This window comes from Erpetoichthys calabaricus, chromosome 10 (genome assembly GCF_900747795.2).
Source record: "Erpetoichthys calabaricus chromosome 10, fErpCal1.3, whole genome shotgun sequence".
NCBI classification, from domain to species: Eukaryota; Metazoa; Chordata; class Cladistia; order Polypteriformes; family Polypteridae; genus Erpetoichthys; species Erpetoichthys calabaricus.
Genome location: NC_041403.2, coordinates 154,909,053 through 154,935,016, shown reverse-complemented (window position 1 = coordinate 154,935,016; position 25,964 = coordinate 154,909,053). Strand labels below are relative to the sequence as shown.

Genomic DNA, 25,964 nt, shown 5'->3' with positions numbered 1-25,964 from the left:
GTGCAAATTAATCGTTGCCGCAAGCAAACTATGATACTTAGTGCGATGAGAGAAGTCGCTAAATCAACCGGAATGTTCAAGCAAATTATAGAAAAAAACAGATCTAAATCCGTTAAGTAGTTCTCTCGTGAAAAACAGACAGACAGATAGACAGATGTTGGATTTTATATATATATATATATATATATATATATATATATATATATATATATATATATATATATATATATATATCCATTATCCAACCAGCTATTTCCTAACCACATGGGTCACGGGGGTCCGCTGGAGCCAATCCCAGCCAACACAGGGCACAAGGCAGGAAATAAACCCCGGGCAGGGCGCCAGCCCACCGCAGTATTTATATATACATATAATGCATAAAGTGTATTTATTGTTGCAATTCAGATTCAGAGTTGCACAAGACTCAGAAAAGTCCTTTATGAACGTGAAAAAAGAATATTGGAGACTTTTAAAGGCACACAGTAAACATGATAATCTACTTCACTCATTTAACTCCCGTTGTGAGTTCCAGGAACATAAAAGTATTCCAGGGCATCTTCTTTAGCGCTATTGAGCTTCAAGGAAGCGGGACCCTAATCTCTGCAAAACAGAAAAGCCAGCCATTAAAGAGAACTGCTTGAATTGGTAATTAATCAGTTGTAAAGGTTTTTAATACCATGAGATATGAGACTTAAACATTTATTAATGCCATTATAATTATAATTTACTTTATTTTCCACTTACAACTTCTTGTATAGGGAATGTATTTTTCGCATACCTCAGGTTCCTCAAAGTTTTAGGGGCAGAGCGCAGGGTCAGCTATTTGTACCGGGCCCCTTGAGTAATTGGAGGTTAAGGGCCTTGCTCAAGAGCCCAATGGAGTAGCATTCCTTCTGTCATTGCTGGGATTTGTACTGGTGACCTTCAAGTTACCAGCCCAGATCCTTTACCTGCAGAGTTTTCTCTGTAATGTAATTGACTCTACAAACTGAGCATACCACCCGATTTTTCAATATACATATATATTTTGTCATGGACACCAAGCATAAATGCCAGTATAACAGAGAGACAGGGCGAGATCACCTACATGGACTGCCTGTTCACCAGTGAAATGAGTGGCAATCTCCCTGGGCTATGGTGCCTGCCTGGACATCCGCAGGGTAAGCTGGGAAGTGCAGTCTCAAGAGACGGCTCTGCTGGGTTCCATGGGTACCATCAGGAGGAGCTGCAGGGACAGGTACCCAACTTTACGTATTTTCTACCTGACCTGAAAGTGCTTTTGATGTGCAGCATTGTAACTTCCGGGTCTGGCATAAAGGGGGTTCAATGCCTCACCTCAGGAAGTCACTGGTGGGGGGAAAGGAAGAAAGAGAGGGGGAGAAGAGAATTGTGTTTTGGTGCTTTCTCTAAGTTATACAAAGAAGTCTTTGGTGAAAATGTTTGCTAAAAAAAATTATTATTTGAACCCAGGACTTGTGTATATATTCAGATGCTTTCTGTATTCTAAGGGGTCTGATAAACATAGCTGACTATATAGTGTAATCATGAGGGATTTCAAGATTTATAATGATAAATTGAACTAAAACATGGTTAGTTTAACTCTGTAGATTGCAATTGATTTTTTAAACTATACTGCAAATGTTAATCTTGGCTCTTGCGAAAGAGGGTGGGTGTATGTGTGAGATGTCATGAGAAGAAAACTGGATCCCTAGGGAGTCATCAGAAAGTGTTGCCTTTTCCTGTTGCTCAGATGTTGCTGACCCCAGGGGCACTGGGCACTTTAGTACAACGAGAACGTGTTTCTGGCTGACGTATGGACACCTTGCTGAAGGGACAGACCGTGAACTGGATAAACTGGACTTGGGAATGCAATGTTAACAGTGAAATTGAAAGGTCTTTCTTATATTTGTAATGATATCTGCTTCAGCTTGAAGACTTGTATGCTCTTCCTTCACTTTACAATATTTCACCATAGTCATTTGTGGCTAAAGATGAACATATACATACTGTATATACACACACAAACACATATATATATTGTGATGGAAGGACCGGGGGAGAGGACATATTCAGGGCAATACCTGCCCCGGAATGTGAGAGGGCAAATCCCCTGGCTTACAAGCTTAGAAGCTCAACCCTACTGGGGTCTGTAGCCACCGCCAGGGGGTGCCTGTACAGTTCCGGAGCCCTGAACTACAGCATTTCCGCCACACCCGAAAGTGCTGCCGGAAGAGGATCTAAGAGTACATGGAGCACTTCCGGGTGCAGTATAAAAGAGGCCGCCTCACTCCTTTCGAGGAGCCAGAGTCGGGAGGTGGAAGACGAAGCTTTCTGGAAGAGGAGTGGAGGCGGCAGAAAAAAAGAGGGAAAGAAAGGAGAAGTACAGAAAGAGAGAGAAGGGACTGAGAAGTATTACTGTGGGTAGCTGTGTACTGTGTTCTGAAGTGGGGAGCGGGAAATAGTTCTGCCCCACAAGGAAATAAACTGCGTGTTGTTTTTGCACTTGTGTCTCTGTGCCTGTCTGTGTCGGGGTTTGGGGAGCTGTACGCCCCTGGTATACCACAATATATATATACTAGCCAACCCGCGGCGTAGCATATGCCGCATAATTATGTATTGATGGGTGAACACTTCCTGAAAGACACAGTTGTCCAAATGGGGTTAGTTTTGAGGATGCGACTGTAGGTGAATGAAAAGATGTAACTCTGGAGAGGGCAACATACAATGCAGCGTGTTACACACTGCATACAGCGATTCACATCGAAGTATAGACACTGCTAAGACCATGGAATACCCCTCGCAAACTGTTTTACACGCTGCATACAGCGATTCACATCCGCGACAAACAAATTGTTTTACACGCTGCATACAGCGATTCACATCCGTGACAAATATGATTCTTCTTAGATGGTGCTGTCGCGTCCACCCTCGCACTCAAAGCATGCACACTGTCTGGTCATGTGCCCGGTCGCAAGAGCAACTGACAGACACCCGCCCACCAACTCTAAGACCATGGGATACCCCTCGGAAACTGTTTTACACGCCGCATACAGCGATTCACATCCGTGACAAACATGCCTCTTCTTAGATAGTCCTGCCGCGTCCACCCTCGTTCTCGAAGCATACACACCACCTGGTCATGTGCCCGCTCGCAAGAGAAACTCACGGAGACCTGCCTACCAACTCTAAGACCATGGCGTGTAAAACAGTTTGCGATGGTGGACGCGGTCGTGCGTCATAACCGAAAAGAATACAGTGGAACCTTGTTTCACGACCATAATTCGTTCCAAAACTCTGGTCGTAAACCGATTTGGTCGTGAACCGAAGCAATTTCTCCCATAGGATTGTATGTAAATACAATTAATCAGTTCCAGACTGTATGAACTGTATGTAAATATATATTTTAAGTTTTTAAGCACAAATATAGTTAATTAAACCATAGAATGCACAGCGTAATAGTAAACTAAATGTAAAAACATTGAATAACACTGAGAAAACCTTGAACAACAGAGAAAACTAACACTGCAATAGTTTGCGCTATAGCGCTACCAACCGCTGGCTAAAGACACTTTTTTTTTTAATGAGATTTAAGCACAGGGGAAAAAAATGAACATTTGAAAAAATCCGTAATTTAATAAACCACCAAGAAAAGTAACATTGCAACAATGCACACTACGAACCGATCGCTGTAAACAGAAGTGAAAACAAAATCAAGCCCAGTGCATTCTTTAACTGCCTTCCTACCTTATGAGTCCAGCCCCCTCTCTCTCTCGCGTTGCCTGTGTGTGTGTGTGCCTTTGTCTCTCTCTGGCGCTGCCTGTGTGTGTGTGCGGCTCTCTCTCGGGCTGCCTCTGTGTGTGTGTGGCTCTCTCTCTGGCGCTGCCTCTGTGTGTGCGTGGCTCTCTCTCTGGCGCTGCCTGTGTGTGTGCACGGCTCTCTCTCTCACGCTGCCTGTGTGTGTGTGTGTGTGCGTCTGTCTCTTTCTGGCACTGCCTGTGTGTGTGCGCGGCTCTCTCTCGCGCTGCCTGTGTGCCTCTGTCTCTTTCTGGCGCTGCCTGTGTGTGTGCGTCTGTCTCTCTCTGGCGCTGCCTGTGTGTGTGTGCCTCTGTCTCTATCTGGCGCTGCCTGTGTGTGTGTGTGTGCGTCTGTCTCTCTCTAGCGCTGCCTGTGTGTGTGCGCGGCTCTCTCTCTCTCGGGCTGCCTGTGTGTGTGTGTGTGTGCGTCTGTCTCTCTCTGGCACTGCCTGTGTGTGTGCACGGCTCTCTCTCGCGCTGCCTGTGTGCCTCTGTCTCTCTCTGGCGCTGCCTGTGTGTGTGCGTCTGTCTCTCTCTGGCGCTGCCTGTGTGTGTGCGCGGCTCTCTCTCGCGCTGCCTGTGTGCCTCTGTCTCTCTCTGGCGCTGCCTGTGTGTGTGCGTCTGTCTCTCTCTCGCGCTGCCTGTGTGTGTGCGCGGCTCTCTCTCGCGCTGCCTCTGTGTGAACCGAGGTTCCACTGAGGTTGACTAATGAAAAGTCAACGTGGCTCAGAGGTGCATGTGGAGTCTAGCAGAGATGAACGTCAATGACGCCCGGTGTTGTGAGTTGCTTCGTCCGAGTTGGTGGACGTGGCTCTGAGAGTTGTCGTCATATCCAATGGTCTTAGAGTTGGTGGGCGTGGCTGTCTTGCGTGCTTTCCATGGGTGGCTACTTGTCGGCGGCTTAGTGAATTATATATATACATACTAGGTGTGTTAGCCGATGCTGTAAAAAGCCCGGGGTCCTAGAAATTATGGAAATTGTCAGAAAATAAATTGAAATGTAGAGATGTCAGGTAATTGAAAGGAACTACTCCGGGCATCTCTCTCCTAGGAGGATTCGTTTTACCGATGTGCTCACCTGGCTTCTGTATTAGCGGCTAAGTGAGCGACTTTCTTCAGAGAATTCGTTTTACCGATGTGCTAGCCTTGTTTGTGTATCCTCAGAGGTGGAGCCCTCACCCCAACTCCACCTCTCACTTCCAGGCCAGACAGACACACACAATTCCATGCGTAGACGTTTATATGCAAGATGCATATAAACAGTGCATCTGGAAAGTATTCACAGCGCATCAGTTTTTCCACATTTTATATGTTACAGCCTTATTCCAAAATGGATTAAATTCATTTTTTTCCCCAGAATTCTACACACAACACCCCATAATGACAACGTGAAAGAAGTTTACTTGAGGTTTTTGTAAATTTATTAAAAATAAAAAAATTGAGAAAGCACATGTACATAAGTATTCACAGCCTTTGCCGTGAAGCTCGAAATTGAGCTCAGGTACATCCTGTTTCCCCTGATCATCCTTGAGATGTTTCTGCAGCTTAATTGGAGTCCACCTGTGGTAAATTCAGTTGACTGGACATGATTTGGTGATTATTCCGTGGTGAGGATGAGACACATGGCAATTGATAGAAAGTTGATGAAGATTATGTGAAGTGTTCTTGTGCCTGGCTTCAGTCAATAATAACAGTTTTGAAGCGTGTCACTCAAAGGGTAGGTTTGGTGTTAGGTCCTTAGAAGAAGAAAATTATGTAAATTGTGAGACTGAAAGTGATAGAACTTGTTCTATAGTATCAATCTGTTCTTAAAACATTGGGCTTTATAGTTATTTTATCATCATATAATACAATTTTACTTATAAATGAAAATGTTTGGATTTCAGAATTGTTGAAAACTGCTGGGGGAGCAAGTGCTGTAGTGCCAAAATGCTGTGGAGGGCAGGGTTCTAAAGGGTAATAATTCAAAGAAAAAATAGGCTAAAAATGTATTCAAAGAGAACTCAATTTTTGATAAACTCTAACTATTACACTTATAGCTAAATGTAGTTGACTTTTCTTGTGTGGTACTCATGTGTGTTATGCGTATGGAAGGCCTGCTCAGTTGGATTTAAATCAAATCACTGGCTTGGCCATTCAAGAATTTTCTATTTTTTAGCTTTGATAAACTTCTGTGTTGCCACAGCAGTCTGTTTCGATCGTCATCTCCTTGTAGGATGAAGTGCCATCCATTGGAGGCCTTTACTGGAACTCGAGCAGATCAGATGTTTCTCTGCACATAAAACATCCCCACCTGTCACTTGGACACTACACTGGTGCTGGTTTTCGCAGCGTGATTATAATAAACTAATAATTAGAATACGGCTTATCAGTGCCTCTCTACTATATTCTTGTCTAGTTGAAAATAATTATATGTGAAAAATTATTGCTGTTTTATTTGCATATATGACTAAATCTGTGCAAAATGTATCTTAATTTTTCTCGATACGTCATTTTAATTTTCTATTTAAAGAGGTTAACATATTCGGATATGTTGGAGGACGGCAAATTGAAGCACCACCCCGAGCGTCACAAACTCTAGCTTCGCCACTGCCAGTGGCTGCGGGTTTTCATTCTAACCATCTTCTTCATGAGTGACCAGTTTTTGCTGCTAATTAACTTCATTTGCCTCAGTTTTAATTAACTTGACTTGCACTCCTTAGTGGTCTCTTTTTCCTTAATTAACAACCAAACAATAATAAGACACAAAACAAGTCACCACAGGACCAGCTCACCTGTGCCCATCACACAACATCTGAAAGTAAAGAAAGGTGATGGTCTCAGTAAGGTTGATCTCTCAGGTCACCAAAATATTTTGACGGTGTTCTTGGAAAAAAACAGAAAAATCAGCAGTTTTGGAAATGTTTACTGTGGCAGAACGAGAGCAGCAGCAAGTCATGGAGTTAAATAACAGGTTTAATTAACAGCAAGAATCGGCTTCTCATGAAGAGATTGGTTGGAGTTGGAAATCCCAGTTTAGCTGGTCATCTGTTGGCTTGTTTCACATTTCATTTCTGTTTGGCTGCCATTTAATGAAGAAACAAATCAATTCAGAGGACTGAATCCTTAAAAACAGGGAAATTAAAATGAAGGGAAAAGGAGTTAATTAGCAGTGAAAACTGCTCACTGATTAGGAAAAGGGTTACAATGAAAACCTGCAGCAACTGCGGCCCTCCAGGCCCGGAGTTCAACATTCCTGCCATAATCTATAAGCTATGAGAGAAAATTATATTCTATTCAAGTTAAACAAACACCAATGTGAGTTTAACTTAAAGCATTAATGGTCTAAGATTGGCTCTTACATTATACTGTACATATTTAGTTTATTAAGAGCAGAACAAAAAAGTAGATGCAAAAAAGTGAAATTAAATAAGTGGATTTTTATTTATTTATTATTTTTTTTAATTATATACAGTGTTAGCCTGCTGTATCCCTGTTGGTAAAGAATTCAAGATTTTTGGAGCATAGGAGCAAAGGCTGCCTTACCACCTTTTTCGCTTGCCTCTTGGAATAATAAGCAGGCTGCTAATAAAAAATCTAAGGTTACGACTTGAAATGTAGGGGGATAATGTATGAAAGGTTAGGGTTAGAGTTAGGAGCAAGGAGCGAGATTATTGAAGGCTTACACCTCCTGAATCTTCCATTCTTGTATGTTCCATCAGTTCCATCATCTGTATCTTCCATCCTTGTATACTGATACCTTAAATGGATTCCTTTTAGCTTGATTTTACTGTACAAGGCAATGGACGTCTGATAATGTAGCATGAGTGAGTAATCCCTAGTGCAGGAGATTGCAGATATGATGCAAATGTCTACAATGGCTTAGCACGGCAAATAATTGTGTACATTGCCTTTTATCCAGTGAATCAGAGCAAATCCTTAGTGGTTTGCACGGCCTGTTTATTTTACAGCTCTTGAGAAAATTGAATTTATCTCTTTTCTTCCGAATCAATTTCTCCTTTCCATAGGCTTTACCTTAATCGCTCCTCCTCATTGCTATCATTAAAGGCAGCTCTTTGCAAGAGGAAGCTCAGGCAGATGCCAGAGCCAACTCAATCAGGAGCAGGAGCGTTCTGCTAGAAATATGTCTGATTGTATAATTACACTGCTGCGTATGGATTATTTAATTAATGTCATATTAAACCCACTTAACTTTTCATCTAATTTCTCCTTCTTTGTTCTCTGAATTGTCATTTTAAATGAACGCCCTTTTTGATGAGATATCTCATATGAGCTTATTAAAGTCAAATTTCTGCAGGTGTCTTAATAAGAGTAAAATGTGTGGAATTACGTACATAACACCGTATGAGTGTGTGTGGGTGTGTCTGTGGGCGGGCGGATGTGTGTGTATAGGGGGGACATGCTGACTCAGTGGTCAGCTGTCCTGCAGATGCTGGGTTAGCATCTTGATCTGGTTGCAGTCTCAGTGGACTCTACACCGTCGCCCAGTCATTGCATTGGGCTTTCTTTCAGCCCTCCAAGTTTTCTTTCAGTACCTAAAATATGTGCATATTACAATAATCTACTCTCTTTACAGTGTATAAAATCCCAAGCCTGAAAGTGCAACGTTTTTATATCATGCTTTAAATCGGGCTTATTTTAAAACCTACACATATATGTTTGATATCATTCTTTTCAGAGTTTATCGAACTTTAATGTGATGTTACAGTGATCCCTCGCTATATCGCGCTTCGCCTTTCGCGGCTTCACTCCATCGCGGATTTTATATGTAAGCATATTTAAATATATATCGCGGATTTTTTGCTGGTTCGCGGATTTCTGCGGACAATGGGTCTTTTAATTTCTGGTACATGCTTCCTCAGTTGGTTTGCCCAGTTGATTTCATACAAGGGACGCTATTGGCTGATGGCTGAGAAGCTACCCAACGTACTTTTCTCTCTCTCTTGCGCTGACTTTCTCTGATCCTGACGTAGGGGGATTGAGCAGGGGGGCTGTTCGCACACCTAGACGATACGGACGCTCGTCTAAAAATGCTGAAAGATTATCTTCACGTTGCTATCTTTTGTGCAGCTGCTTCCTGAAACGACATGCTGCACGGTGCTTTGCATACTTAAAAGCTCGAAGGGCACGTATTGATTTTTGATTGAAAAACAAACTCTGTCTCTCTCTCTCTCTCTCTTTGTCTGCTCCTGACGGAGGGGGTGTGAGCTGCCGCCTTCAACAGCTTTGTGCTGCGGTGCTTCGCATACTTAAAAGCCCAAACAGCCCTATTGATTTGTTTGCTCTTCTCTATCTCTCTGACATCTGCTCCTGATGCGCACTCCTTTGAAGAGGAAGATATGTTTGCATTCTTTTAATTGTGAGACTGAACTGTCATCTCTGTCTTGTCATGGAGCACAGTTTAAACTTTTGAAAAAGAGACAAATGTTTGTTTGCAGTGTTTGAATAACGTTCCTGTCTCTCTACAACCTCCTGTGTTTCTGCGCAAATCTGTGACCCAAGCATGACAATATAAAAATAACCATATAAACATATGGTTTCTACTTCGCGGATTTTCTTATTTCGCGGGTGGCTCTGGAACGCAACCCCTGTGATGGAGGAGGGATTACTGTATTAGATTTTCAGATTCTTATTCTGTTTTTAAATTATAAACTAAACAATATTAAGAACTCACGTCCTGCGAGACAAGACTTTGTGCCAAGAGATTTAACCACGCCTGGGGCCGGAACTAAAAGACAAAGAGTAGATGACAAAGACAGCTGCTGTACAGGCTTTTAAATGTTCGAAGCGCCGTGCGAGATACAGATCACGTGACATGGCAGCAGCAGCAGCAAGCCAGCAGTTGATCGAGCAAAGAGGAGGTAAAAAAAAAAAATATTTGTTTCCCATTGTATCACCATTTAAGAGGGTGTTTCTGAGGAGCAACCGCGTCTCCTTGGGGTGTGTTCAGCCCCCCTCTTCACAATACGAGCAGCAGAGACGCGAAGTGGCTGGTGCGTAGCGCAGGCCAGGGGGGTTGGCGAGTGAAGCGAGTAATATAATAATAGGCAACCCTTGTAAGAATAATACAAGGATAAGTTAGAACGTGATCCCCGTATATTTTCAGGAGAAGAAAAAAAAAAAAACAAGACAATAAGCAAGCTATATGTCTTTGCAGACAGGAGTGCAAGATCAGACCGAAGTGATGTTTCGTAGGAGGTGCTTAAATAGGATCCAGACAGGAAGAGGCGGGTCCAGGAGGACATATGATTGAAGTGACATCACAGGTGGAATGGGTGCCAGTCTTCCATTCCGCAGAGAGGGGAGAAGAAACGGCATTAGGCCACAGCGCCAACCCCTGGTTTGGAGGAATATACAGGACAGGAAATGGATTGATTTTATCTAAACATAATGTAAACAAAGGACATGATGGTGGAGCAGCTGCCTTCAGATTCTAGGAGACTGCCTTCAATAAACATTTGGTTTAGGATTCACACTTTAACAATGCATTCAAAAGGTGCTGTCCTTATAGGTCGTTTTGGGCTATTTAAATTGTTTCATTTTATTTTGTCTGTATCTTCTATGCTATGCTAATCTGAGGATTATTATTATTATTATTATTGATAGTAGTAGTAGTAGTAGTGTTGCAGTAGTAGTAATAAAGTTATTTAGCAACCAAACAATAATAAGACACAAAACTAGTCACCACAAGACCAGCTAACCTGTGCCCATCACACAACATCTGATGGTCTCAGTAAGGTTCATCTCTCAGGTCACCAAAATATTTTGACGGTGTTCTTGGAAAAAAAAAAACAGAAAAATCAGCAGTTTTGGAAATGTTTACTGTGGCAGAACGAGAGCAGCAACAAGTCATGGAGTTAAATAACAGGTTTAATTAACAGCAAGAATCGGCTTCTCATTAAGAGATTGGTTGGAGTTGGAAATCCCAGTTTAGCTGGTCATCTGTTGGCTCGTTTCACGTCTCATTTCTATTTGGCTGCCATTTAATGAAGAAACAAATCAATTCAGAGGACTGAATCCTTAAAAACAGGGAAATTAAAATGAAGGGAAAAGGAGTTAATTAGCAGTGAAAACTGCTCGCTGATTAGGAAAAGAGTTACAATGAAAACCTGCAGCCACTGCGGCCCTCCAGGCCCGGAGTTCAACATTCCTGCCATAATCTATAAGCTATGAGAGAAAATTATATTCTATTCAAGTTAAACAAACACCAACGTGAGTTTAACTTAAAGCATTAACTGTCTAAGGTTGGCTCTTACATTATACAGTACATATTTAGTTCATTAAGAGCAGAACAAAAAAGTAGATGCAAAAAGTGAAATTAAATAAATGGATTTTTTATTTTAAATTATTAGGCCTTATTTTTGTTGCTGTTGTTGTATGCTGTAGCATCCTCAGTATTTTATGACAAGTCAGCGCCCATGAATGCAAAACTGATACTACTGTCATGCGCATACACTTGGGAGGCATCTTAAGCATTCTGGTGATGGTAGTTACATGCCAAACCAGATCTTGGTGAAGTGTATTAATGCTTTCTCTCTTCCTCCCACTGCAGAACAGAAGAATGACAGTCCTTCCACTGCTGACATCACTTCCATTGTCCGTCCTCCTGGACTTGCTCTTTCCTGCCTGAATCTCATATGACCGAAAGGTCCGCCATGTTTGAGTTAGACCTAAAAAGACGTTAATGCCGGGTTTGCTTCCTGGTTCGTCCCTGTGTGGCTAGCGCTTTGAGTACTGAGAAAAGCGCTATATAAATGTAATGAATTATTATTATTATCTTTGTGAAAAAATCATCCATCCATCCATCCATCCATCCATTTTCCAACCCGCTGAATCCGAACACAGGGTCACGGGGGTCTGCTGGAGCCAATCCCAGCCAACCCAGGGCACAAGGCAGGAACCAATCCCGGGCAGGGTGCCAACCCACCGCAGTGAAAAAAATAATTTCTTTTTCAATTTCAATTTTTTCACACTGTCCAGGGCCACAGATGCACACCAAACCTTTTTCAAGTCTGCTTCTTGTCTTACAGTAGCGTAGTCGGCAGGACTGCTGATCTGATCTATCAGGACATTTCCTTAGTAATAGCTACCATGGTGGCCAACCTGCATTCCCTGAGGATCCAGACTGGAAGTGACACCAGCGGTGGAAGGGCTGTCAGTCTTGTGTGCCTTCTGTTCCAGGTTGCAACTTATCCTTGACCCCATTCAGGATGCCAGATCTACACAGGTGTGACAAAAACATTCAAACCCCACATAGATAACAACTTGGCCTGTGATTTGAAACTAGGATGCTGGATCGGTGCCACCATCACACAACATATAGCAACATACATTTTTGTTTTGTATTTTTTATGTGGTTAACATTTGTGATCTAATGAATGTGCACGTATACAAAGCATTTGGAATTAAATTCATCTCACACCTTGTTTGGTATCATTTTAATTGTTTTTCAATAATACATTTGAACAAAACCGCATACTATAATTATGTTTCATGTTTCAATTTAGCCAAGAAAACTGAAACTGGGGAATATCTAGTAATAACAAGCATCACAAGGGACCAGTCTGGAGAATACGAATGCAATGCCGAAAACGAAGTGTCATTCCGAGATATCAAGAAAGTGAAAGTCACAGTAAACTGTAAGTATATTAAGACATTCTCTTCCATTTTATTTTTCATTATTAGAAAATGAATATTGACACATGACAAGTATGTTCAATTGCCACAGGCATCGCTTTTTTTTTTTCCTTGACACATCCCTTTGGAATTATTCTGAAGATGATTTCTTAGAGCGTCTTTTGTAAATCGTCTTAAAATTATACAGTTATTTTCTCCAAGTGCCCGGTACCAAGAAAGAACTTTTTTTTTTTTTAAGTGCTTGTATACTTTCGGTGACACTATTAAAGAATACCTGTCAGTAAATTAAAGCTGAAAAATGTTTAAACACCAGTCAGACTGTACTGTAAATAGCGCAGTCAAAGTTAATTTCTCTTCAAAATATGATTAAATGCATTGCTGAATACTCTAGGCAATATGGTGAAATTAAAGTCTTTCATATTACTACTGTAAGGAATGTTGGCTGTACGAACAAATCGCATCTATCAAATGTAATTTGTTGTAGCCTCACTCAAAATTAAGCATAATAATTTAGCACTTTTGCTTTTCATTTAGTATATTTTCTGCAGTGTGTGTGTTGGGGGGGGGGGGGGAGAGAAAGAGTAAAAACAGACGCTTGCACCACAGCACATCGGCTTCCTAAGGGATGGGCTGAAGGGGATTTGCTTTTCTCTTGTCATCTCCTGCTTGCACTGCATGAAATGTGGTGGCTTCATAAAAACTGAAAATTTTTATTTAAATAATTTATGCCAATTTTTTTTTTTTTTCCTTCTGTAAGATGTATTTTCTTCCAATTGCTATAAAATTATTCGGGGTTGTACGTTGCTAGGCTGTGAGTATTGCTTTTTAAACATTTTGGCGTGCTAGAAGTGAATCACTGAGAGTTGAGTCACTTTTTTTAGACTCCTTTTTAATATCTCAGCACGGATACATCATTCAGATCTCTGATGTGCCCAAATCACCGTTAATAAAAAGTAAACATAAATATTATTGACTTCCTTTGAAACTTCTCACCATTTGATAAACTGCGTGAACCAAAATGAAAATTAATAACCTGCATGTGAGTGGTAAATTGTTTGAAAATTATCTGAGGAATAGCAAATTTCAGCCTGCATTGACAGCCTTCTATGAGCACATTGTGTGATAAGAGAGAAATTCACACAGACACATTTTCTTTTTGTTAATTTTTGGAATATTATTTTATCATTGCTTTGCATCACCTGTTTTTCGAGCATACCTCTCTAAGATATCATTTTGGGGATCTCCCTGGCTGTAATGTTCCACATTTTACAAGCAGGTCATGAGTTTTCAGACCAATTCCAGGAGTCTTCATCACCTTTGACACGCATGAATCGTTTAATTCAATGCACTGATTGCTTGTAGTGTTGCTGATTACTGACCGACGTACTGCCACTCCCCCTCCTTTTACCTGCAGTTTGGCCCAGCCCCTCCTGTTAGTGTCAGTTGCTATGCAACATAAATTAGACTTCAGTCACGTGATGGAAGAGGCATGCAAAAGTCAGAGCCTAACTAGAGGCTGTCACTCTGACGGTGGGAGAATAGCAACGGGCATTAAGATTCAGTTTACGGATTCAATTGTTTCTGTTCTAAGTCGTTCATCAATAGAATTCAGGGTTGCAGGCACTGAAACAAATTTTGGGGGGATCCTTTCAATGAGTCACAAATGAATAATCAAAAAATGCATGCATCATTATTTATATTGTAGCAGGGGCAAATGATGAGGCAAGGCAAAAGCTTAAAGCTTGGAGTGCCAACCGGGCAAAACCACATCTGATTCCAACTGCAACGAAAAGCACACATCCATAGGTGCTCTTAGCTAGGGACAATTATTACTATGATTAGTGCCGCACTTTCTCTTTTGCTCTATCTCTCTCGCTCTTTTTGTAGCATTCACTATGGTGGTCAGGTCCGAAATGAGATGCCACCTTCAGGCTGTGTCTTTCTTTTATACCGAATGGTCCAGAAGGGGAGGGAATTCCTTGGCTTTGTTTGCCGTCAAGAGGTGGTTTCTGGGAGCTATGAGGGAAATAGTAGACAAGACTGTTAACGACAGCGCCCCTTCTTGTTCCAGGGTGGTATCACACTTAGGTGAGCATGGAAGGCGGCCCTCTGGCACTCATGGGTGATAACATGAAATTATATATTAAATGTGCTGATAATTTACTTCATTTAAAAATTTCCTGTCCAAAAGCACAAAGCGTGACAATATAGTGAAAAAGCACGTGGCCGTGATATCAACAGCTACCCTCTAAAACAGGGGTCCCCAACCACCAGTCTGCGACCCACTACCAGGCCGCAGCCGTCTGACAGCCGGGCCGCGAGAGAACTGCCGGCAACGGGGACTCACTCAGACTTTTCAGAATGCTTGGCGGGCGGGGCTTTGCAGCGGCCCAGAGAGAGGAGAGAGACCGAGGTGAGAGAGTATTACAACAAAGTATTTTTACGGTCCCGACGGTTTCCCCATATGACACGAGACTATAGAAATCTCGTTACTACGAAATACATTCAGCAGATGCTTTCATCACAACGAGGTGACCTTGAAATGCTTGAATGAATCATCCACAGAGCAGTTAGATCTGTGGTCGCAGCTCAGATGTGCACGTTTGCACAACGATCCCCAAACAGAAACATTGTAAAAAAAATCTCTTTCTTCGAACTTTCCTCGTTATTTTTTTTTTTGTCATTGTTTTTGTTTTCTGTGGTTTTCAGTGATACCTTTTGCTTATTGCTTGTCAACATCTGAAAAACATCCATTGGAATTTAACTCATTGTCACCCTCCTATAGAAACGGCAGACACGAAAAAAATGATAACAGTGTTAATGTTTGTGATGTGCAATCTGTAGGAATGGCAAATGCAAAGCATATGTCTTTGTTATATGCAAAAAAAGAAGAAAAATGTCGGGTTGCAAACATATGCGAACTGCTTTTTAATAATAGAAATGTTATGTAAATTGTGTATAAAACTGCCCACCCCAACCCCCCCCAACCGGTCCGTGGAAAAATTTGCATCTAATAAAGTGGTCCTTGCTGTCAAAAAGGTTGGGGACCACTGCTCTAAAACACACATAGTTCTGATCTCGCTCTCTCAAAAACGTCAAACGTTACTCCTCAACAATCTCTAGATGATAATGTCTGTTGAACAAACAGGAATCACTAGCTAAGCAGAGGCAAGGTACACTCTAACACGTGGCAAGAGGTACAGTGACTCGAATGGAGGCTGGCGCGTGAGTGAGGAGGGCCCCGCCCCCTTCTCCTTGGCCTGCAGCCTCTCTCTCAGATTCACACAAATAAATCGGTACCACAAGTGAACTGTGATACTTAACAAGATGTGTGAAGTCACAAAATCAACAAAATCAAGCAAATTACAGAAAATGATCTAAATCTGTTAAGTACTTCTCTTGTTGAAAGCAGACAGACATACATACAGAGAGATAGACATTAGATTTTATATATATATATATATATATATATATATATATATAGTGTGTGCCGGACGGCTGGGGCTCATGCCCAGTTGGGACACCTGTAGGATGGAAGGACCGGAAAAAAACGCCCTGGTGGATGTTGGGTCCATGGGAGCAGAACTTGGAAGCTCAACACTGTGGAGGCCCATGACCATTGCCAGGGGGCGCATGGACATTGGCTAAGCCCTGGACTGCAGCACTTCCGCCACACCAGGAAGTGCTGCAGGAAGGTCATCAGTGAGCACCTGGAGCACACCTGAGTGCATTATAAAAGGGGCCACCTCACTCCATTCGGGGAGCCAGAGTTGGGAGGCAGAGGACAGAGCTGGAGGAGATGAGGGGAAGAAGAAGGAAAGAAAAAGAGAAGAAAAGATTGCGAGTAATAGTGTTGGTGGGTTGTGCACTGTGTGTGCAAAGGACTGTGTGTTGAAGAAAGAAAATAAAAGAGTGTGTTTGGAGTTCTGTGTGTGTCCCAGTGTCTGTCTGTAGTTGGGCTGATCTTCCACTGTATACATATATACTGTAGATGTGTGGCTCAGCGAGACTAGGACATTGCCAAATCCTAAATTTCAAACTCCCACAGTGGCTGGGCCATCTAACAGAAAAGTTAAATTCCAATCAGAAATATAACTTGCTGTCTTCTCGTGATGGGGCTAGTAAAATAATACAAATCAGCTGGTATTATTAGGTTCAGTATGGTGTCAGAGCACTTAATGCTGCTGCCTCATAGATTTGTTGTCCTGAAGTTAAACTCCTGGCCTGGGCAATGAAGTGAGGAGTTTATGGTTTCCCTCGGGTCTGTGTGGGTTTTTTATTGTTCTCTGATCTTCCATCCACCTCTCAAAGTTGTGCGTGTGTGGTCAGTTGGCATTCTAAGCTGTCCCGTGTGGGTTGTGTGCATAAGAGCGTCTAAAATGTGCTGGCATAAATGTCCAGTTTTTTTCTGGAACAGACTCCTCCACCAACGCTGAATTAGATTAGATTTTGTATTATTATTATTATTCAACACATGTTTTAAAATGATTGCTATTTATTACTGTTACTGTATTGTGATTGACTTTGGCTAAGCATGTGTAACAGATTACATAAGTTCATATCTATACAAATCTACTTTTAATAGAATAATGCTAACATTTAATTTTATGGGAATAAATGTTAACAAATTACATATTTCATGTCTACGCAAAGATATTTTTGTCCAGCGGTGCTCACATTTCTTCTTTTTTCAGAGATCACTATGTGCATTATCCATTTTCTTAAAGCAATTGGGCTTTTCAGGCAGTCATTCTCTTGTTCATTTCACACTGTCTTGACTCGGAGATTCTCGTATTTGTTTGATTCAGAATCTCTTTGTGGTTCAGTGGCAACATTTGCTAAACTGTATTAGTGAGCCCATTTAGCTCATCTTTTCAAATAACTCTTTAAGAGTAAGTGGATTAAAAGAATTGATTGGGTTTAAAAAAAGCTTCAAATTGCCCAGGACCAATAGTGTAAATACTAGAGGAACATTCTAGCCTTCTCTTTACAGTGTCTCTAAAGAATTGATCATACTATCCACCTTAATAAAATGACAAGTGTCTGTGTGTCTGTTGGGTTGCTATGATGTAACAACCACACTCAATGGCAGCTTGTTACCTGTTCTGACTAAGCTGGAGCAAAGTCTGGACTTGGCTATGCAAAGTTGCATTCACCCTTTAGTTCCTTACCGTCTCTCCACTTAAGTTCCCCAGTCAATGGAAAAAAAAACAAATACATTGTTCAGTATGTTAAATGATTATATTGGCAGAGGATGAAATATAACACACACACACACACACACACACACACATATATATATATATATATATATATATATATATATATATATATATATATATACATACAGTATATATATATATTGTAACAGCTGAGGCATGGAGCCACCTCTTGAACCTTCAGGTACCACTCTGAACACGAGGTAAAAGTACAACAACTATTTATTTTGTTGTCACACAGTGCACAAAGCACCCTCCACTCCACACTCATATACAATAAACTCTTCTCTATAAATCAACACAATCCTCCTCGCCCAGACACTTTGCCACCCTACCTCCCAGCTCAGCTCACTATACTGGGCTTCCCATAGTCCTTTTATATCCCCTGACCCGGAAGTGGTTCCTGGCACAACCCACAAGTCCGTTTCCTTCCGGGTCAGGGCAAACAGTCCTCTTCTTCATCCCGGGAGCACGTCGTTTCCTCCAGTCACGTGACTGTGACGCACTCCCGGGTTATAGGGCACGTAAGGGCCCACTAGCCCCCCTACAGCGACTCCTGGCGGCCCCCAAGGTATCCAGCAAGGCTGTGTAACGACACTACAAAGTCCATGAGGCCCTGCTGGAACTCGGGGCACGAATATGCTGTCCGGAGGGCTCTTCCTAGCGGCCTAGGGGTGAGGGCTGGACTGGGAAGCCGGCAATCCTCCACAATATATACACTAGCTGTGCAAACCTGTGTTGTAAAAAGCCCAGGCTCCTACAAATCATGGATTCTGACACTTCAATCAATCAATCGCATTGGTTGCGCATTAGTGGCTAAGCGAGTTTCTCTCTCCTCTGAGGTTTTGTTTCTCTTTTCTCGACAGTTTCACTTTGACGATAGAGTCTCTTTCTTTTAGCTTCATACTGTAGCCTCACACTTCTGTGCTGGAAAGACAGACAAACTTACACGTAGACGTTTATATATAAGATATATATACAGTTAGGTCCATAAATATTTGGACAGAGACAACATTTTTCTAATTTTGGTTCTGTACATTACCACAATGAATTTTAAATGAAACAACTCAGATGCAGTTGAAGTGCAGACTTTCAGATTTAATTCACTGGGGAGAACAAAACGATTACATAAAAATGTGAGACAACTAAAGCATTTTTTGAACACAATCCCTTCATTTCAGGGGCTCAAAAGTAATTGGACAAATTAAATAACTGGAAATCAAATGTTTATTTCTAATACTTGGTTGAAAACCCTTTGCTGGCAATGACAGCCTGAAGTCTTGAACTCCTGGACATCACCACATGCTGGGTTTCCTCCTTTTTAATGCTCTGCCAGGCCTTTACTGCAGCGGCTTTCAGTTGCTGTTTGTTTGTGGGCCTTTCTGTCTGAAGTTTAGTCTTCAACAAGTGAAATGCCTGCTCAATTGGGTTAAGATCAGGTGACTGACTTGGACATTCAAGAATTTTCCACTTCTTTGCTTTAATAAACTCCTGGGTTGCTTTGGCTGTATGTTTTGGGTTATTGTCCATCTGTATCATGAAACGCCGCCCAATCAGTTTGACTGCATTTAGCTGGATTTGAGCAGACAGTATGTCTCTGAACACCTCAGAATTCATTCGGCTGCTTCTGTCCTGTGTCACATCATCAATAAACACTAGTGTCCCAGTGCCACTGGCAGCCATGCACGCCCAAGCCATCACACTGCCTCCACCGTGTTTTACAGATGATGTCGTATGCTTTGGATAATGAGCTGTTCCACGCCTTCTCCATACTTTTTTCTTGCCATCATTCTGGTAGAGGTTGATCTTGGTTTCATCTGTCCAAAGAATGTTTTTCCAGAACTGTGCTGGCTTTTTTAGATGTTCTTTAGCAAAGTCCAATCTAGCCTTTCTATTCTTGAGGCTTATGAGTGGCTTGCACCTTGCAGTGCACCCTCTGTATTTACTTTCATGCAGTCTTCTCTTTATGGTAGACTTGGATATCGATACACTTACCCCCTGGAGAGTGTTGTTCACCACTTGGTGGGCTGTTGTGAAGGGGTTTCTCTGCACCATGGAAATGATTCTGCGATCATCCACCACTGTTGTCTTCCATGGACATCCAGGTCTTTTTGCGTTGCTGAGTTCACCAGTGCTTGCTTTCCTTCTAAGGATGTACCAAACTGTACATTTTGCCACTCGTAATACTGTAGCAATTTCTCAGATGAGTGTTTTCTGTTTTCGCAGCTTAAGGATTGCTTCTTTCACCAGCATGGAGAGCTCCTTTGACTGCATGTTGTCTGTTCACAGCAAAATCTTCCACATGCAAGCACCACACCTCAAATCAACTCCAGGCCTTTTATCTGCTTGATTGATAATGACATAACGACGGACTTGCCCACACCTGCCCATGAAATAGCCTTTGAGTCAATTGTCAATTATTTTTGAGCTCCTGAAATGAAGGGATTGTGTTCAAAAAATGCTTTAGTTGCCTCACATTTTTATGCAATCGTTTTGTTCACCCCACTGAATTAAAGCTGAAAGTCTGCACTTCAACTGCGTCTGAGTTGTTTCATTTAGAATTCATTGTGGTAATGTACAGAACCAAAATTTGGAAAAAGTTGTCTCTGTCCAAATATTTATTCAGATAATTCTGATATATATCTATCCGAATTCTCTGATACCAATGCAATTGCAAATATATACAGTGTAGACCCCAGGGGCGGGTACAGCCGCCCTAACCTGACACAGACGGGCAGAGACACGTGTTTGCCACACAGCACATGTTTATTCACGTGGGGAAGAGTTTTTCCTCAGCTTCCCACAGCACAGTGCACAAAGCACAAAAATATCCAAGACTCAGTCCCTTCCTTCTTCCTTGGGTCACTCTTAGTCCTTCTGTCTCCACTCCCTCTCTGGCAAGCTTCGTTTTCATCCTCCCGTCTCTGGCTTCCCGAATGGAGTGAGTCAGCTCCTTTTATTCAGATGCTTGGAGTGGCTCATCGGCGTTACCTGGAATCACTTCCAGGTGGGGTGGAAGTCCACTGTAGGGCTCTGCAGCTCCCCCTGGCAGCCCCCAAGGAACCCAACAGGGCTGCACCAGACTCCAACTCCCAGCATGCCCTGCGGGAGTCCGTGATGCCACATCCACCCAGGAGGGCTGCCCTCTAGCATCCCGGGGAAGGTAGTGTCCTGTGGGTACTCCCTATCCCTTGTCGTTCCATCCGTCCTGATCGGGTAATGGCCGTGGCCACCCGTCACAACAGTGATAGTAACAAAGAACAGAAATGGCCCCAATCTCCCTTGTCTTAACTAGAAAACATATATAAATTACAAACAAAAAACAAACATATATATGCACGCAAAGTCTAATATGAAATCACAGAAACAGGATACAAGACCAAGCAGAGCTTTACTGTATATATTGGTGACAGGATATTGTAGTTGGTTGAGAAAGTTACAGAAGGTCATCAAAAGCTGAATCTACAGTCTGACTGCCTCCACCAATATCGTACAAATAGTTTAATATTTGATTCACCAGGAATCTGCAGTAATACAGAGACAATCATTAAATCTGTCCATAAGCTTGGTAAGAACTTATTAAATCCTATCAGAATACATTTGTACTCCTTGCCCATTTTCTGTCCCAAATTGAGATAGTGTCCCGATATGGTCTGATAGCCGGCATTTAGTTTAAATACAGCAGGAAGCACATTGACTTGTGTGATTATAGACATCCCAGAGTCGAGATGCATGTCTAAAATGTCATTTGGATGGAGGTGTTGTCACTGTCTGAAATAAGCAGACAGTAGACTGTTTCTCGCTTGGATGGCTTCCCTTTATTTCTCAGTGCTTTGCTTGTTCTCCAGAGTGCATGTTTGCTAGGGCGTTTAGCTTTTGATTATGCCTGATATAGTATATTCTCATTCAGCAGTTTGGGAAACTAGACATCCTGTTCCTGAACTGAAAAATAGCCAACTTGAGGGTTTTTATAACCTTACGCTTCAATTTCAAAATAGTTGAAGCAATTAAAATGATGATGTTGTTGCCTGGAATTGAATCGGAGGACACATGATAGAGCTCTGTTATAAATTATTCAGAACATGGCATTTTTTTTTACATTTATTGTATTGAAAATATACTTTAATATATTGACCATTTCTCACCACAACTATATATAACATGTCCAAAGGAAAACAGATTTCTATGAATCCATCCAAAATAATTATAAATATAAAATAATAAAATCAGTAGTGGTATTTTCCCACTTATCTAAGAAACACTCTAACTTGATGGAATGAGTCACCTTATTAGTCCACCTGTGCATCACATTATCCATCCGATCTCAGAACGTGATGTCACATGAGGTGGAATGGTACCAATTCTAATGAAGACAGAGGAGCACTCAGGTTGAAAGTAAATCTAGGGTAAGGCCATTGAGAAATAAACCAATCAGAGCAATGAGAGAAGAACATCTTGAAAACGTCACAAATCAGTACAGCACGGTGGCCAGACCTCCAAAAGCTTGGCTTCAAGTGCTGGTATGAACACTCTCAGTGTGGAATGTGTTATGTTTCTCTAGATACTTCAGCTTCCTTCCAAATCCTAGATGTGGATTAGGTTGAGTGGTGACTTAAAATTGTCTAAGTGTGGATAATTGCTCAGCAGAGGACTGGTGCCCCAGGGAGGGTTGCCAAGACATGCTCCAGTTCCTCATATCCCAAAAGTAGAGCAATCTGAGTGGACACATGAATAGCACAGTGTGCGATATTTTCCAAAGGTCAATCTATCTTGTTGAACTACGTAGACCAATACTAAGTCATGGGGAGACAGTCAATGCTGTCAAAAACGACCCCTGGATAGGGTTCCAGCTCCTCTTTAGGTGTAGTCGTCACATCGAAGCACTTTAGAGATAAACAAGTAGGTGGGAGATAGGAGGAAACATGAACATGGCAAGAATTTGTAGATTCCAGAGAGGAAGATCATACTGGGATTTGACGCCACTGGTGCACCAAGCTCTACCAAAGGTATCTTTTCTACATAAAATGTGAAATATCAGCCATGCCCTCGACCCTCTGCAGTTCGCATACCAGGAGAAGGTGGGAGCAGAGGATGCCATCATCTATATGCTACACCGATCCCTCTCCCACTTGGACAGAGGCAGTGGTGCTGTAAGAATTACGTTTCTAGACTTCTCTAGTGCCCTCAACACCATCCAACCTATGCTCCCTAGGGACAAGCTTACAGAGATGAGAGTAGATTCATACCTGGTGGCATGGATCGTGGACTATCTTACAGACAGACCTCAGTATGTGCGTCTCGGGAACTGTAGGTCTGACATTGTGGTCAGCAACACAGGAGCGCTGCAGGGGACTGTACTTTCTCCGGTCCTGTTCAGCCTATATACATCGGACTTCCAATACAACTCGGAGTCCTGCCATGTGCAAAAGTTAGCTAACAACACTGCTATCGTGGGCTGCATCAGGAGTGGGCAGGAAGAGGAGTATAGGAACCTAATCAAGGACTTTGTTAAATGGTGCGACTCAAACCACCTACACCTGAACACCAGCAAAACCAAGGAGCTGGTGGTGGATTTTAGGAGGACCAGGCCCCTCATGGACCCTGTGATCATCAGAGGTGACTGTGCAGATGGTGCAAACCTATAAATACCTGGGAGTGCAGCTGGATGATAAATTGGACTGGACTGCCAATACCGATGCTCTGTGTAAGAAAGGACAGAGCCGACTATACTTCCTTAGAAGGCTGGCGTCCTTCAACACCTGCAATAAGATGCTGCAGATGTTCTATCAGACGGTTGTGGCGAGCGCCCTCTTATATGCAGTGGTGAGCTGGGGAAACAGCAGAAAGAAGAGGGACGCCTCACGCCTGGACAAACTGGTGAGGAAGGCAGGCTCTATTGTAGGCATGGAGCTGGACAGTTTGACATCCGTGGCAGAGTGACGGGCGCTGAGCAGACTCCTGTCAATCATGGAGAATCCACTGCATCCAGTAAACAGTATCATCTCCAGACAGAGGAGCAGCTTCAGCAACAGACTGCTGTCACCGTCCTGCTCCACTGACAGACTGAGGAGATCGTTCCTCTCCCACACTATGAGACTCTCAATTCCACCCAGGGGGGTAAACGTTAAAATTATACAAAGTTATTGTCTGTCTGTATACCTGCATTGTTATCGGCATTGTTATCACTCTTTAATTTAATATTGTTCTTTATCAGAATGCTGCTGGTGGAGTATGTGAATTTCCCCTTGGGATTAATAAAGTATCTATCTATCTATCTATCTATCTATCTATCTATCTATCTATCTATCTATCTATCTATCTATCTATCTATCTATCTATCTATCTATCTATCTATCTATCTAAATGATTCGAAGGACACCACAAAAAAAAGTTTGGGATAGCCACCCTGTATACTTAAAGATTAGGTCCAAAAAAGAAAAAAACAACAATTGTTACTCTTTACAGAACTGAGTCCACAATTGGACTGTCTTGTCACAAGCAAAACAGGGCCTTTAAAGCCAGATAGAGGAAGTGATGTCATCAGGCCCAGGACCTGAAGTGACATCATCAGCCCCTTAACAAAAAGTGACATCATCGGCCCCAGAACCGGAAGTGATGTCATCGGGCCCGTACTCCCCGGAAATGGCATCACCAGGCCCAGAGGAAATTCCCTATAGTTGGTCTGCAGAAGAAAGAGAGAAAGGGTTAGTGCACACTGCCACCCCCTGGTCCGACATGGAATTGCCCTCTTTTGAGCCCCTTAGCTGCCTTCCATGTGCACGTGTCTACCAAAAGATATTTGGGGATGTCTGATCATTTATGGAATCAGGTTTTTTTTTTGATACATGAAAAATTTGTTGAACAATAAGCAATTTTCCATCTTGATTAATTGCAAGAAGCCACACATGACTTCATCCATTTTTATCCCCTCTCTGTGGTAGATTTTCCAATGTCTTGATAATATAACACAAAAAGTTAGAAAAATTCTTTGTCCTCACATTCATGGTCTGTACTCATCTGAAAATCCGTCAGTGTTTCAGCTGGTGATATTCTGTCACTATAGAGTAGGGAGCATGAATGGATTGCCAGCATACGTTGAGAAAGTGGGAAGTATAGCTGAGACAGACGTTAGAAGCAATGGAAAGAAGAGCAGATCCTCGTGATTTCCTACCAGAACAAGAGACACTGCATAGCTGGCATTGCAAGGTGCATTATAATTGGAAGATGGGGATTGGACAAGAACACACCGAGGCTGTTGAAATCACTCACGCTGACATTAGGGGTCATCTTTTGGCTATTCAGGTTTGCTGATGATTAGGGTAGTAGTGACGGAAGTGTAAGGTGTTTCGCATTAAACCTCCGAGTTATTTGGAGTAGTGGTGGTGATCATTGTGAGGAGCAATGGTGAGCTGTGTTCTTATTTGATTTTTTGTTCTTTTCTGATATATTGTGTGAAATAAATAGCCTTGACACACAGAAAAAAGGTTTGAGGCAGCCACCTGTATACCTGAGCCCTGGCTGCAAAAGCCAAAACAGGTTGCACAGATGTGTACAGGACTGAGTCCAACATAGAACTGAGGAAACTTAAGAAGTGGTGTGGGTTTAAAGGCAGGGAACTGGAAGTGATGTCAGAGTGACCAGAACCGGAAGTGATGTCTTCATAGCCAGACCCGGAAGTGACATCATCGTGGCCAGAACTAGAAGTGATGTCATGGTGGCCAGAAAAAAACAGAAATCATCGTGGTTGGAATCAGGCAGAATTTCCCGTGTTTGGTCTGCAGGTATAACAGAGAAAGAGTTAGCACACCCCGCCACCCGCGGGCCTGCCGTGGAATTACCTTCATTAGGTCCTTTTAGCTGCCTCCAGTGTGCACGTGTGTGACAATTGTTTCTGAAGAAGAAAAAACTCTTCTTTTTGTTGTCACTGCATAACTATTGGAAGGCGCAGTCAAGTATGGAAACTAGTCCTTCATTTTCATTTTGTCACATTCCTTTTTTGTGTCTCATTGACTTTTCAATGTGTTTGATCATTGCATCACACTGATTTTTGATTAATGTTTTATTGTCGCTTGAAGAACAGAATTTGTTATCTTGCCTGGGGGAGTGACTTTGTGTTCCTGCAGATCTTGGAGCAAGGAGGCCAGGGTTTGCTACCTGGGTCCTCCCTGCATGGAGTCTTCATGTAGCCAGCAGCCATACCACATCCACTTCAGAACGGATCATTCACATGAAGCTAAGCATGCTTGGGCCCAGCCAGTACTTGGATGGGAGACCATCCTGGAAAAAGCTTGGGTTGCTGCTGGAAGAGGTATTG

General features: G+C 42.3%; 1 protein-coding gene across 1 annotated transcript in view; it reads left to right on the top strand.

Moving 5' to 3' along the window:
- The window catches only part of negr1 (neuronal growth regulator 1), a 782,727-nt gene that overhangs the window by 567,376 nt on the left and 189,387 nt on the right, over positions 1-25,964 (top strand). Inside the window, exon 4 of the mRNA XM_028812146.2 lies at positions 12,302-12,433. Coding sequence (XP_028667979.1) covers positions 12,302-12,433 — 132 coding nt within the window. The remainder of the gene's footprint in view (positions 1-12,301; positions 12,434-25,964) is intronic.